This window comes from Pelmatolapia mariae, linkage group LG8 (genome assembly GCF_036321145.2).
Source record: "Pelmatolapia mariae isolate MD_Pm_ZW linkage group LG8, Pm_UMD_F_2, whole genome shotgun sequence".
In the NCBI taxonomy this organism is placed as follows: Eukaryota; Metazoa; Chordata; class Actinopteri; order Cichliformes; family Cichlidae; genus Pelmatolapia; species Pelmatolapia mariae.
Window position 1 is genome coordinate 27,656,572 of NC_086234.1, and position 11,867 is coordinate 27,668,438.

Sequence of the window (11,867 nt, forward strand, 5' to 3'; positions counted from 1 at the left end):
TCTGAGTTCACCAGTGACTGTTAGTTTCATTTGAAAGGAAGGTATGAATGCATGTTTGATCTTTAACTAGATCAAACATTTACCATAGAAATAAAAAACCACAGAGCATCTCAAAGATGCACTTTGAAACTTGCATGTTTTTACATATATTGAGAATGGTCCACACTGACCTGAACTTTGGGTATTCAGAAACTCTAAGACTCTTTATTAGGAGGATCATCTATATTTTAAATCCAAATACATATACAGTGCTATCCTTTATAAAGTAAACTTCTCTGGTGCATTGTCAGAGTAAGCAGTGGATACCAAAAGGTTGATTCTGTTCATCTGGATGTAGCGTTTTCAGTGGGAGAAATGTTTCGTCACATATTGTCTCATATGACAGCATTCCAGCTCCTGTTCAGTGTACCACACATTACGCTCACTTGTTCAGAAACCTCTAAAATACAGCTGTTCCTGTTTAACTAATTTCAAGAGACAAACTGTTTTCCTGATTAGTCCAGATTATTCACAACTGATCTGGCACAGAACATGATATTTATTTATTTGTAAAGATTTTTTTAAAATTAAAAAAAATAAGATGAAAAGTCTTTGCATTGTAAATGCCAATGTATATGAACAAAAAGAGATCTTTTATGCCCGTGTGCAGTTTAAGTACCAAGCCTTGTGTACATTGCTGTGGAGCATACACAAAATTGCATGAGTGTGCGGACAAATCTTCAGTTAGAGCCAGATAAGCCCCTTCATGTGATTAGTGAAGCACTTATGTGGTTAAAAATGAAATGTAGGATATGAAGGTGCAGAGATAAGCAAGATATGGGATAATCAATTCAAAAAATGATCATTGGGCTGTCCTCCAATGAGTGTTGAGTATGCCCAGAACACCCTACCCAGGAAGTGCCCATAACCGGGTCATAATGGCAGCTGGCTTTTATGTGAAGGAATAACGGGTCTTGGCAAATGAGTAAAACTCAGCTGCAAACAATCCCAGTATGAGCTGGAGGGCACGTAATCTGCAAAAAGTACAGATGAGATCCTGAGACCACCAAAGTAGAAGCCTTCTACCACTTGGCTACACCAGACAAAGCTCTAGGTGTGGGTGTAGTGAGTCCAACCTTAAAACTGAACAATGTTATTAATATGATGGAGGAAACGTCTTCTTTTATAAGATTTAGAAACAAATATTAAAAGTATGAGGACAATGCATTGTTTCATTAGTTCCTGTTTTCTTACTCTCCTGTAAATTAAGTATTGAATTGTTTATATATGTTTATGACTGCACATGGGTTTGATTAGGTGGATTATGTGTAGGTGCTTGTAAGTCTGTAAATGGGCTACAACAATAGTTAATCAGAATCAGAATATTTTATTTATCCCAGAGCAAATTATTTAAGCAAGAGAGTTTACATAAGCTTACATAATAATAAGCTCAGTTATTATTGTTGTTATTGAAATCTGGTTCTTATTTTAATGTTGGAGCTTCCAAGACCACATAGAAATTTCATGGATGTAAAAAAGGAGAATATGCAGAAGACTGGTGTGACAGAAGTCAGTGCAAGAATAGGGTGAGATCTGAGTCATCTGCTGTGACTCAGATTATCTGGTTTGGTTTGGAGATGGTGAAATTAACAAAAAGACACAAATAACAAGAGCCAGAACTGAAGGTGGCAGAGTTAATAAGGCAAGGTTCACATGGTTTGGACATGTGCACAGAGAAGACAGTGGATCTACTGGCCAACAGATGTTGAATATGGAGGAGGAAGACCTCAGTAAAAGTTAATAGATGTAGTGAGGAGGACTTGCAGGGTTGGTGTGACAGAAATGGAGGCAGATGATCTACTGTGGTGACCCCTAAAGGGAGCAGCTAAAAGAAGAAAAAAACGTAAACTGGTTGTGCTATGTTGCATTGTCGATATTTATAACAGTTTGTACAGTCTGTGTGATATAGATGCACATTTATTTTGTACATTATCATGTGTTATTATTATTATTATTATTATTATTATTATTATTATTATTTATATGGTTTGGCACTGGATTTAAAAATGCTTGGTGATGTCAAAGTGCCATTGAGGGAATAAATTCACCAGTTATTGAAGGACTGTGCAGGAAATGATACTGGTGGTGAGATATCATTCTGGCTTAATTTTCTTAATTGCTTATCCAGTTATGGGGAGGGCTATTGCAGCAGACACTGAGTATGACACAGAGTACACAATAGGGCCAATTTAGTCTCACTAATTAAGTCAGAGTATCCCCAAAGGGGCAGCATTCAAACTCCACACAGCAAAAGCCCTGGTTAAGGTTTGAGTCTAGAAGGTTCTTGCTGTGAAATGAGGGAGCTAATGACTGCAGCATTGTGTTCACTTATTAGATTAAATCAGTAATTAAAAAAAAACCACCACCTGCTCTGCTAATAAAATGCTTTCCCATAAGAATGAAACCTCCCCCTCCCAAACAAACAAAACCATTTTCTGTAGGTCAGCAAAAGTTGATGCATCAATAACTGGTTTACACCGTGATTTGTTCAATTTGGACCATCGTGGGCTTAAATCAAAGTACATGGAGAACAGATTACTTTGCGCACAGTAGCAAAATTATTTCACAAAAAGTTACCACTCCCAAAAATACTAGCCTCCATGACCTAATCATTGTCAATCATTTAGTCTATTTGCTTCGTGCAGGCCATTTGCTAATGTTCACTGGAGGTACTTCTTCACTAGGAATGATATATGTTTTGGGTTGTTGTCATGTTGGAAGACAAAGTCGCCCAGACCCACTTTTCCTGAAACCTTATCATATTAAGGACATACTCCTTCAAGGACTTGAGCCTGGCTTTAATGTTTCTCTTCTGCAGAGGTTCTGCACTTCATGGTGCATTCCTGCGAAGGGTTCTAGTGATTGTCTTCTTTGACACTACAATCCCTGACTTGCAGAAGTCATTCATAGTTTTAGTTTTGAGTTTAATTTTAGTTTACTATAATAACTTTCTCACCAGTTGTCCTGGCACCTCTGCAAGGCTTGTTTTGTACTGTGTCAAATTTCTTGATGATACTTCTCAGTCCAGTTCTTAGAAATGCTGCGATAACTTTCTATATCCATTTCCTGCTTTGTGAGCAGAAACAGTTTTCTTTTTGACTTGATGCTTTCTCAAGTTAAAGGTCAAACCCTTGTTGGAGATTTTATACTGTATGTACACTGATAACCCTTGTTAACTTGATTTTATAAGTCTGAGCATTAAAAAGCTAAAGCACATCATTACACACTAGGAGGCTAAAAATATTAACCCTAAAATTAAGCCATTTTTCTGAAATCATTTTGTTATTGTGTGCAAATAGAAATAATTTATGCTCTCTAAGAAAACAAATAAACTGCTATATTTAGAAATCCTATGTTGAAAGTCCCCTTGCTTTGTTGAAAAAAGCAGTTGGGAACATTTTAACCAAAACATGAAATTTCATTGGATGTTTTATCCTCATCTGTAACAGGTGAGATAGATGTGCCATCTTGTGGTTGTTTTTTTTTTTTAAACTTAATTAGATATAAAAATGGAGCACCAGAAAAAAAAAATCAACCCTTCATTTCAAATCAGACTTCTTTGTACTTTTTAGTACTCCAGCTTCCATCAGACAGTAAACACTGTTTTGTGGAGTCTGCATAAAACTGATCCACCATACTTAAGATTGTTCCTTTCACAGTTTTGCTGAATGTAAAGCTGTGCAAATGATTCTGGGTCAGAAAAGCATGCTTCCCTACATTCTGCAAGTGTCCACATATAGGAGAATATTTTAGGCATACTGTTATAAACATTTTAAACATTCTCTAGCATATTAAAGAGTATGGTTCTATGGGTAAATGAGTGTTTGTTTGATTTTATCCAATTCTAATGAACCTAGTTACATTTAAGCTATAAACAAAACCACCTACTTTCCACTTGTGACACTTCTTGGTTAATTAATTATTGGAGTAAATGCATCGTTTTTCCTTTACATATTTTTCAGTACTAATGCTGATCACACCATCACTAAGCTGGTTCTAGATTAGTGATACTAGGAATTAGGCATTGGATGAAAAGAAGTATATACAGCAAGTAAAATGAACATTGAACGTGTCACCAGATTTCCAGATGAGTATATTTGTAAATGTGCTATTGACTTGAAATTCTCAACTCATCCAATCCACACATGCAACGAAATCAAACCATAGATGTCCATAAATTAAATCATGTGTATTAATGAGAAATGACACTGGAAAAAAGTACTGATAATGCTTACTGAAATGTATTTAATACTAAAAGCATATGTTGGTGATGACAGCTTTAATATGCCTCCTTTATGGAGAAGTTAGTCCCATGCATTGCTCAGGTGGGATTCACTCATTTGTCCACAGTCAGGTTCTGTGGGCCCCTTTTATGAACTCTGAGCTTTAGTTCTTTTCATAGATTTTGGATTGAGGTCAGATGATTAGCTGGGTAATTCTTGCAGCTTTATTTTCTTTGTCTAAAACCACATAAGAGTTTCCTTGTCTGTGTTTGGGATCATTCTCTTGCTTAAATGTCCACCCTTCAGCCTTTCTTCAATTGTGCCATGGTGAAAAATGACCACACACCATGATGTTCCCACCTCCAAACCTCACTGCCGATATGGTGTTTTCAGGGTGCTATGCAGTTTCCTTTGACCTCCAAACCTGGTGTGTGTTACAGCATGCAGAGAGTTCAGTTTTGGTCCTATCTGGGGTGTCAAACTCCAGGCCTCGAGGGCCGGTGTCCTACAGGTTTTAGATATCACCCTGTTTCAACACACCTGAATCAAATGATTAGTTCATTACCAGGCTTGTGGAGAACTTTAAGACATGTTGAGGAGTAATTTAGCCATTTAAATCAGCTGTGTTGGATCAAGGACACATCTAAAACCTCCAGGACACCGTCCCTCGAGGCCTGGAGTTCGACACCTGTGGACTAGACTATATTCTCCCAGTATTTCACAGGTTTGTCTAAATGTTGTTCAGCAAGCTTTCAACCTGCTTTTTCTCATTAATGGAGTCTTGCATGGTGAGCATGCACACAAGCCATGGTGGTTGAGGTACTTACTATTTTCTTTCTTTTTTTGCAACAATAAGGTTCCAAAGATTTTGAAAGTACTCATTGGTTTTGCCCATCATGAAACCTTGGTAACGAGACTACGGCCCAGGTGATGGCCTAAGGCCATCACCTGGGACTGAACCAGCTGATATTAATTTGCACTAAGTGGCAGGATTGTTTTTTAATCACTGATAGATTTCAGCTGGTGTCATGACTTTTCACACCTTCCTTTCTTTTTTCTATGTTTAATACACTTTCCCTGTGTCATTTTTCATTATTAGACATAATTTATTGACACTTATGGTTCGATTCCTTTGTATGATTGGAGCGGATGAGCTGATACTGACATCTGGTGAGAATTTAATGTCATTAAAACCTTTAGAAATATATTTACTTAGAAAATTGGTGGCATGTTCAATTACCTGGTGTAAGGACACTATAGTTGACCCTGTTGCACAACTATAACAATAGCAGCAGATCCCTCTGTCAGTAAACAGAAGCCTATTCACAATGTCTAGAAATAGATTTTTTTTTGCCCCTTTAAAAACTTACATGGGTACCTGTAGAGTGCTTTTCTACTCTGAAAACTCACAGCACTTAACAAACACAATAATGCTCTTGACACAACAACTCATTCAATGTAAGACTTTCACATAGAAAACTTTAATACACTAAATATATGTATATTCAGTATGACAGCAATGATGCCTCAGTTCAGTCTGATGGGAATTCCTGTGTGAACTGAGTCCAGTTTACAATTATAATTTACTCTCTTCACTTTACTCGTCATGTACTGTACATTTATTTTCATCACATTTCCTGTATCGTGGACTACTGGAATGACACCATGAAATATTGGATTCATACCATTTTTAACTCTCGTCTCAAAGTCTTATACCGAATGAAACAACAGATGTCTTTCTTCATTTCTGTTTTGTAAAGAAACTGTAAAATTTTGTGGGAGTTTGACCCAAACTTCTGTTTATAAGTCAGACTGAGACAGTCGTGTAAGTCCAGGGATCCCAGGAAAGATCTTTGAGGTCAGCAGCCATCCTCTTGAGATCCCTGGAATCCAAGTCAGGGTGAATCCTAAACAATCCTGACCAACATATGAATGAGCTCTATGTGCTCAGTTTTAGACCATGTCCACTAGCTTGAATTTACCCTCCTGCTTGACTGGAAGGACATTGATGAAGGTCTTGTAGAGGACGGCTCCTCTTGGCAGCTTGGTGATGACCTGAGTAGCCTCTGGGCTCCGTGGTGGTGGGACATAGACCTCCTTAGTGAACCTGACATAGCCATCCTCCAGAGCAAAGAGTGTCTTGTTGGTTCCCATTCCAACCTTCAGGGCAAGGAAAAAGGACCAGGAGTGAAACAAGATGAAAAGCAGTTACACCAGCTCTTCACTATCTGCCACAGCTCACTAGGGATGGGTATTGATAAGATTTTCACGATTCCGATTCCATTTTCGATTCTGTTTAACGATTCGATTCTTTATCGATTCTCTTATCAATTCTTATTTTTTAAAAAGGAGAACACTAAGGTCGATTAGCTTAGAACTTTGTTTTATATCTTCTCTTTGAACAAGATAGAAATTTAGGAGTAACATGGCCTTACAAACCCAACAGTGAGATCTTAAGACATCCACAGCCTACGGCTCTTCAATGGGGTGTCACAGGGTCCCCAGGAAAAAAAATTGTAAATGTAAAATAATAAAATAAATATTCTTCTGTAGCAATAACAAAGTATAACATAAATTATTCTGTAGCAATTACACAAGAATATCCAGTAATGTCCCTGCCTACAATTAAACACATTCACTTACCGAAAATCGGGGGCATCTGCTGTGGCAAATGGGTGCAAGCCTTTTACCACAAACTTAGTCACTGCTCGGTGACATTCGTCTATCCTGGCCTGAAAGGAGACGCTAACGGTAGACTGCAGCGACAACTGCCAGCATCTGAGCCAGCCAGACTCTGTCTCTCTCATCATGGTCACCTAAATGCAGCGCACAGTAATGGCAGGTTTTGTAATAAGGCATAATTTGCACTGTTAGTTGATTATTTACCTGCCGCATTAATGGGAGAGGACGTGCAAACGTTACCGCTGTTGCTGGGTTGAGATTCACGAGTCCGGAGCAGAATTAAAAACACGACATTCATTTAAAGTCATCGCGTGTTTTGTGAGCAAATGCTTTTGCATATTCGGAGTGTTTCCTCCCTTAAATGAAATATCTACTTTGTAAGTTTTGCAAGTTACCCTGTTGTCATCCGTTCTCGTAAAGTATAACCAAACTTTTGAGCGTTTGAGCCGCTTAGGTGCCATGTTTCCTGCCAGGTAAATGACGCTCCGCAACGTGGTGACGTCATTTGGGGCGACTGGAATCGATAAGGGAATCGTTTGGAAAAATGGCAAACAATTCCAAGGAACTGAAACAGTGGGAACTGGTTCTCAACAAGAACCGGGTTTCGATACCCATCCCTACAGCTCACAGTGCCACATGGAACTAACTGCTGACAGTGTGGTGTTAAGATGAAACTTTTAATTCTAGGCTGAAAGTCCATCACACCAACATTTCTGGATAGTGTGCAACTTACATGAGCTCCTGGGTGATACCGCATCAGCCTCTGTGTTGCAAGGATGTTACCAGCATGGACAAAGTTTCCTACCACACGGAAGAGGGGAAAAAAATTTTTTTAATTCCAGCCCCGACCTTTTATGCCAATTCTAGCTATTGTATACACTTCTTGCTTACAATATGAAAAGTCAAATTCAGCAATGCCACCAGTTTTAGAAGCCATCAGTACATACATGTGTCAAGTGTCTGTATTGCTGTATCACTGCATTCTTCTGAATTTCTCAGTCTGACAAATGCTGCTCATATCATAATAACAAAAGCTAAACATGAAACCAATATAAACTAAACTGAATTGAGCAGACCCATTCTGGAAAAAAAACAAGCAAACATTAAAACTAAATGCTAATAAAAACTAATGGAAAGCACAAAAATACATTAACTATCCCACATCCTCTTACCTTCACCTGCACATCCCAATACTGCAGGCTAGAACAGGTCCTAACTTGGAATACAAATATATGGATATAATTGTTTGCTGTTACCATCTTGTTTCTTGAAGCCATATCTTTTTCCAGGGCTCTTTCCTCCGAGGTTCTTGCTGCTGCCGCCGGCTTTCTTAGACGCAAACCTCACCGAGTCCAGCAGAGAGAGCTGACCAGGTACCAACAAACCTGAAATCAGAAAAACAAGCCCGTACACTTGAGTTTTTTTCGCTTTAAATCCAGTTTCGGCACGTGACACTTTTTTTAAAATCTATATGTAGGACATGATATTGCCCCACTATTATGCCCTGACTGTTACCTAGTGGTATGAGGTCTTCAATCAACACACAGGGTTAGCTTACAGTGAACACGATCTACATTGCATTTATTGAGACGTGTCCCACGTATCTTAAACTAACAGAACTGAGGAGAATCAATAAATTGCAACAACACTATCAACAGTGAAGTGTACGTTAATATTTTTAAAGAACAAATCCTATTCGCTCTTCATTTGATCTGCATCGTGACATTCAGCGCTACCTCACACGCAGACAAGTTAGGACACAGTGGTTGCCAAGTTACACTTCGACAGAAGCACTTGCTCAAAATTCAAAGCCACTCGGTGTTCGTGTGAGCAGTAATCTGTAATGTCCGTTTGAAAGTTTGCCGCAATCATTGAAATGTTTGATACCTGTTCTGGACTTGACCATTAACGACACCAGCGCAGCCATCTTGAGCAATGTTGCCTACGTCATTCACACACGTCACATCCGTTTACCTTTGCTACGTTCATGTTCCTCAAGAAATACAGAAAAGTCCGAAATAGAAACCAAAATGCACTACTTCTTCTTCTGTTAAATGAACATATGAGTATACCTGTCCAACCTGCATTGCAGTTAAGATACGTGCTTTCAGTTGACAAATAGATGCCTTTGTTTGTTTGTATATATGTTGAATAAAGGCTTGTTAGAAAAAAAACAAACAACTTCTTCTTCTTCCTTCTGTTATTTCTGTTGGCGGTTTGCAAACAACGAAATGGTGCATTACCGCCACCATTTGGTATGGAGTGTGGACCAAAATTACTAAAAAACAACCAAAACAAAAACCCATGGTGTGTTAAAGAGCACAATATGGCCTGCTGAGACACTTCTTGAGCTCTTTTGAAATAAATCAACAAAGTCCAGTTTCATTTTCATGTAACCAAATTTTTGGATTAGCTGTCTTCTCTCAACCTCATATTAATGCACTAAATCATGCTCTATGGTCTCATCTTCTCTATTGCTGTCATATTTTCCTGTGTAATGCTATCCTATTAAAAATAATGTGCTGTTTAAACCTGTATGCCCAAGTCAAAGATGTGACACAAGTGTCTTCTCTATGCTGTTCCTTCCTGTGCTTCTCCTCTCTCCTACTTTCCTTTGGATTTTGTAAAACCAACCGTCCTTTTCTTTTTTCATCCCATTGCTTTTTCCACCTCTTCTTCATTTTCTTATTATATGCCTTATTATGCTCTTTATATCTGTTATGCTGACACTGAGTGACTTATTGTGGCTTTCTTTCCTGTTCTATCTGCCATTTCAGAATCAGAATCAGAGTTAATCCCAGAAGGCAATTGAGTTGTCATAGCAGCAAATATACAACAAAGATCAAGCGCTCATATAAAATGAGTGTAGAAACCAATGACTGTAGAAAACACAGTCATTGGTAGAAACAGAGATTTAATTTCCTTTAATTCCATATTGTGCTGGTACCCACAAAAGTAACCCTAAGTCCCATCAAACTGACTCTGTAAAGTGTTTGATGAATCTGCATTGTATGTGAGTTTAAAATAAAAACCCCGTCCTTTTTCTTCTGACCTGATCCAGATTAAATTCAGTTGCTTTCCTACTCACCGTCCAGCCAAAGCTCTGTATTCCTCTTTTCTCTATTTCCCAGCTAATCTTGGATGATCTTGTTCATGTCCCTGTAGATTTGCCCAGTAGTTGAGTGTTAGCTGCTCTCTTCGGATTTTATCCTGCTGAATTATATGCTATACACCTGTAATCTAATACCTAACTAATAGTAATATTTGACTGTCTGTTAAAAGGACAGACAAATACAAGTACAATTGACCATTTATACTAATTAATAGACCTTCTCTCCACATCATATGCTTTTTCTATATAAAAGAAAACTGCCAATACACTCTCCTTGTTTACCTGTGGCTTAAGGATGCTGGATCCATTGTACTTCTCCCTCTTCTAAAACCACTCTGATATTTCGACATAAATCCTTTATCCTTTATTTATATAGTATGTTAGTCTTTCATTTTTCATTCTCTCCATTATTTTGCAGACATTAGATGTTAAAGTTATTGGTCTGTAGTTTCCTGGTTTTGTATCATCCTTCCCTGGTTTATGTATCGGTATAATCATTGACTCCTTTGGCTTTGTGGCAATTTCCCAAACTCCCAAACTCTATTATATAATTTTAATAAACCATTGTATAAAAAACCTCATCCTTTGTCTTTGCAAACGGTATATTCAAGAAATCCTTTGTGTCATTTTCTAGATCTGTAATGCCTCTACCTATTTTCCCGTCGTCACTATTGTTATTTAAACTATGAACTTTAGCAAAAGTTTCTACTAGCACACCTGCCTTCTCTTCATGATTCTCTGCTGCAGCTTCCTTGTCATTTTTAATGGTTCTTCTTACATTAGCCTGTGACCTTTTATGTTCAATAATATTCTGAGAATTCTGATTCCTTTTTAATATCTTAAAAGCTTTATTTCAGCTCTTAATTGCTTTATCACATTCCTTTGTTCCCTCGGGTACAATCTTCTTTTTGCTCTTATCTTCTTTATACTCTGGTTTTCTGCTTCTTGAATAGCATTGCAGACAGAAGAATTTAAATCATCATTATTAACATTCATATAATTTTTTTTGCATCTGCTGGTCACTAACAAGTCTAAATGTCTTCCAATCTGCAGAACTAAAACATCACTTTTTGTACGCCGCCTGTATCATACTCCTCTGTAGTTCTGTCATTTCCTGCTCTTGTTTCTTTAACTACCTGCCATGAACAAACCAGTGAACCTGATACTAATGTGAGATCAACTGGTTATTCCGTACCATCGTGAACATTGCTTCTTGTACCACTTCCATCATTTAGGCGTACCAGATTTTTAATCCTCTTTAATTCTTCAGTTACTGCTCCTTTTTAAACATTATGTTTTATTTCTGATGTAAGTGGCCTGAAATGTTGGGATATTAAAACAAAAAGATACATACACAACTGCTATTAAAAGACTTCCATCTCTAAGGATTTTAGATAGTGTGACCTCTCCTAACCTCTTTTTCAGTTTGTGCAAAAAAATTATTGGGCTCAACTGCACCCCCCCATCCTCCTTGCTGAATTTTAGGATTATTTTAAACTCTTCTCTTATAATCTCTTTCCAGACTACACTACCTTCGTCTGAACTATTTTCCTCTAAATTTTTATTTGCTGCACTGTGTTCCTAATAAATTTCCATCCAATCTTCTGTTTCTCTCTTCGTGACTCTTTTTCACCATAGACCGGCATCAAGTCTCCCTAATCCATGTCGTCCTCATCCTCTACCTGAAATGTCATTCTAGTCCAGCCACACACCAGCTTATGCTAAGCGCAAAAATCTGTGATCCAAATCTGGAGGGCGTATCGATCCAGTTATCGATACCAAAATTGGTATTGGCATTAGATCAGCACTAT

At 37.9% G+C, this 11,867-nt stretch overlaps 1 protein-coding gene across 1 annotated transcript; it reads right to left on the minus strand.

Annotated features, from left to right (window-relative positions):
* Positions 1-5,724: 5,724 nt before the first annotated feature.
* Positions 5,725-8,913, minus strand: mrpl27 (mitochondrial ribosomal protein L27). Its single transcript, XM_063482200.1, has 4 exons — positions 8,832-8,913; positions 8,201-8,329; positions 7,678-7,745; positions 5,725-6,422 (listed from the first exon to the last, which is right to left on the minus strand). Exons 1-4 carry the CDS (start codon positions 8,869-8,871, stop codon positions 6,216-6,218), a joined length of 444 nt encoding a protein of 147 aa, XP_063338270.1. The 5' UTR covers positions 8,872-8,913; the 3' UTR covers positions 5,725-6,215.
* Positions 8,914-11,867: the final 2,954 nt, after the last annotated feature.

What these genes read in the sequence shown, in the direction of transcription:
- mrpl27 (XM_063482200.1), bottom strand. Translation starts at nt 8,871, where the DNA reads ATGGCTGCGCTGGTGTCGTTAATGGTCAAGTCCAGAACAG. An exon ending in AATGGTCAAGTCCAGAACAG is followed by an intron (nt 8,330 to 8,831) that starts GTATCAAACATT and finishes TTCTGATTTCAG; the next exon opens with GTTTGTTGGTACCTGGTCAG. An exon ending in TGGCTTCAAGAAACAAGATG is followed by an intron (nt 7,746 to 8,200) that starts GTAACAGCAAAC and finishes TCCGTGTGGTAG; the next exon opens with GAAACTTTGTCCATGCTGGT.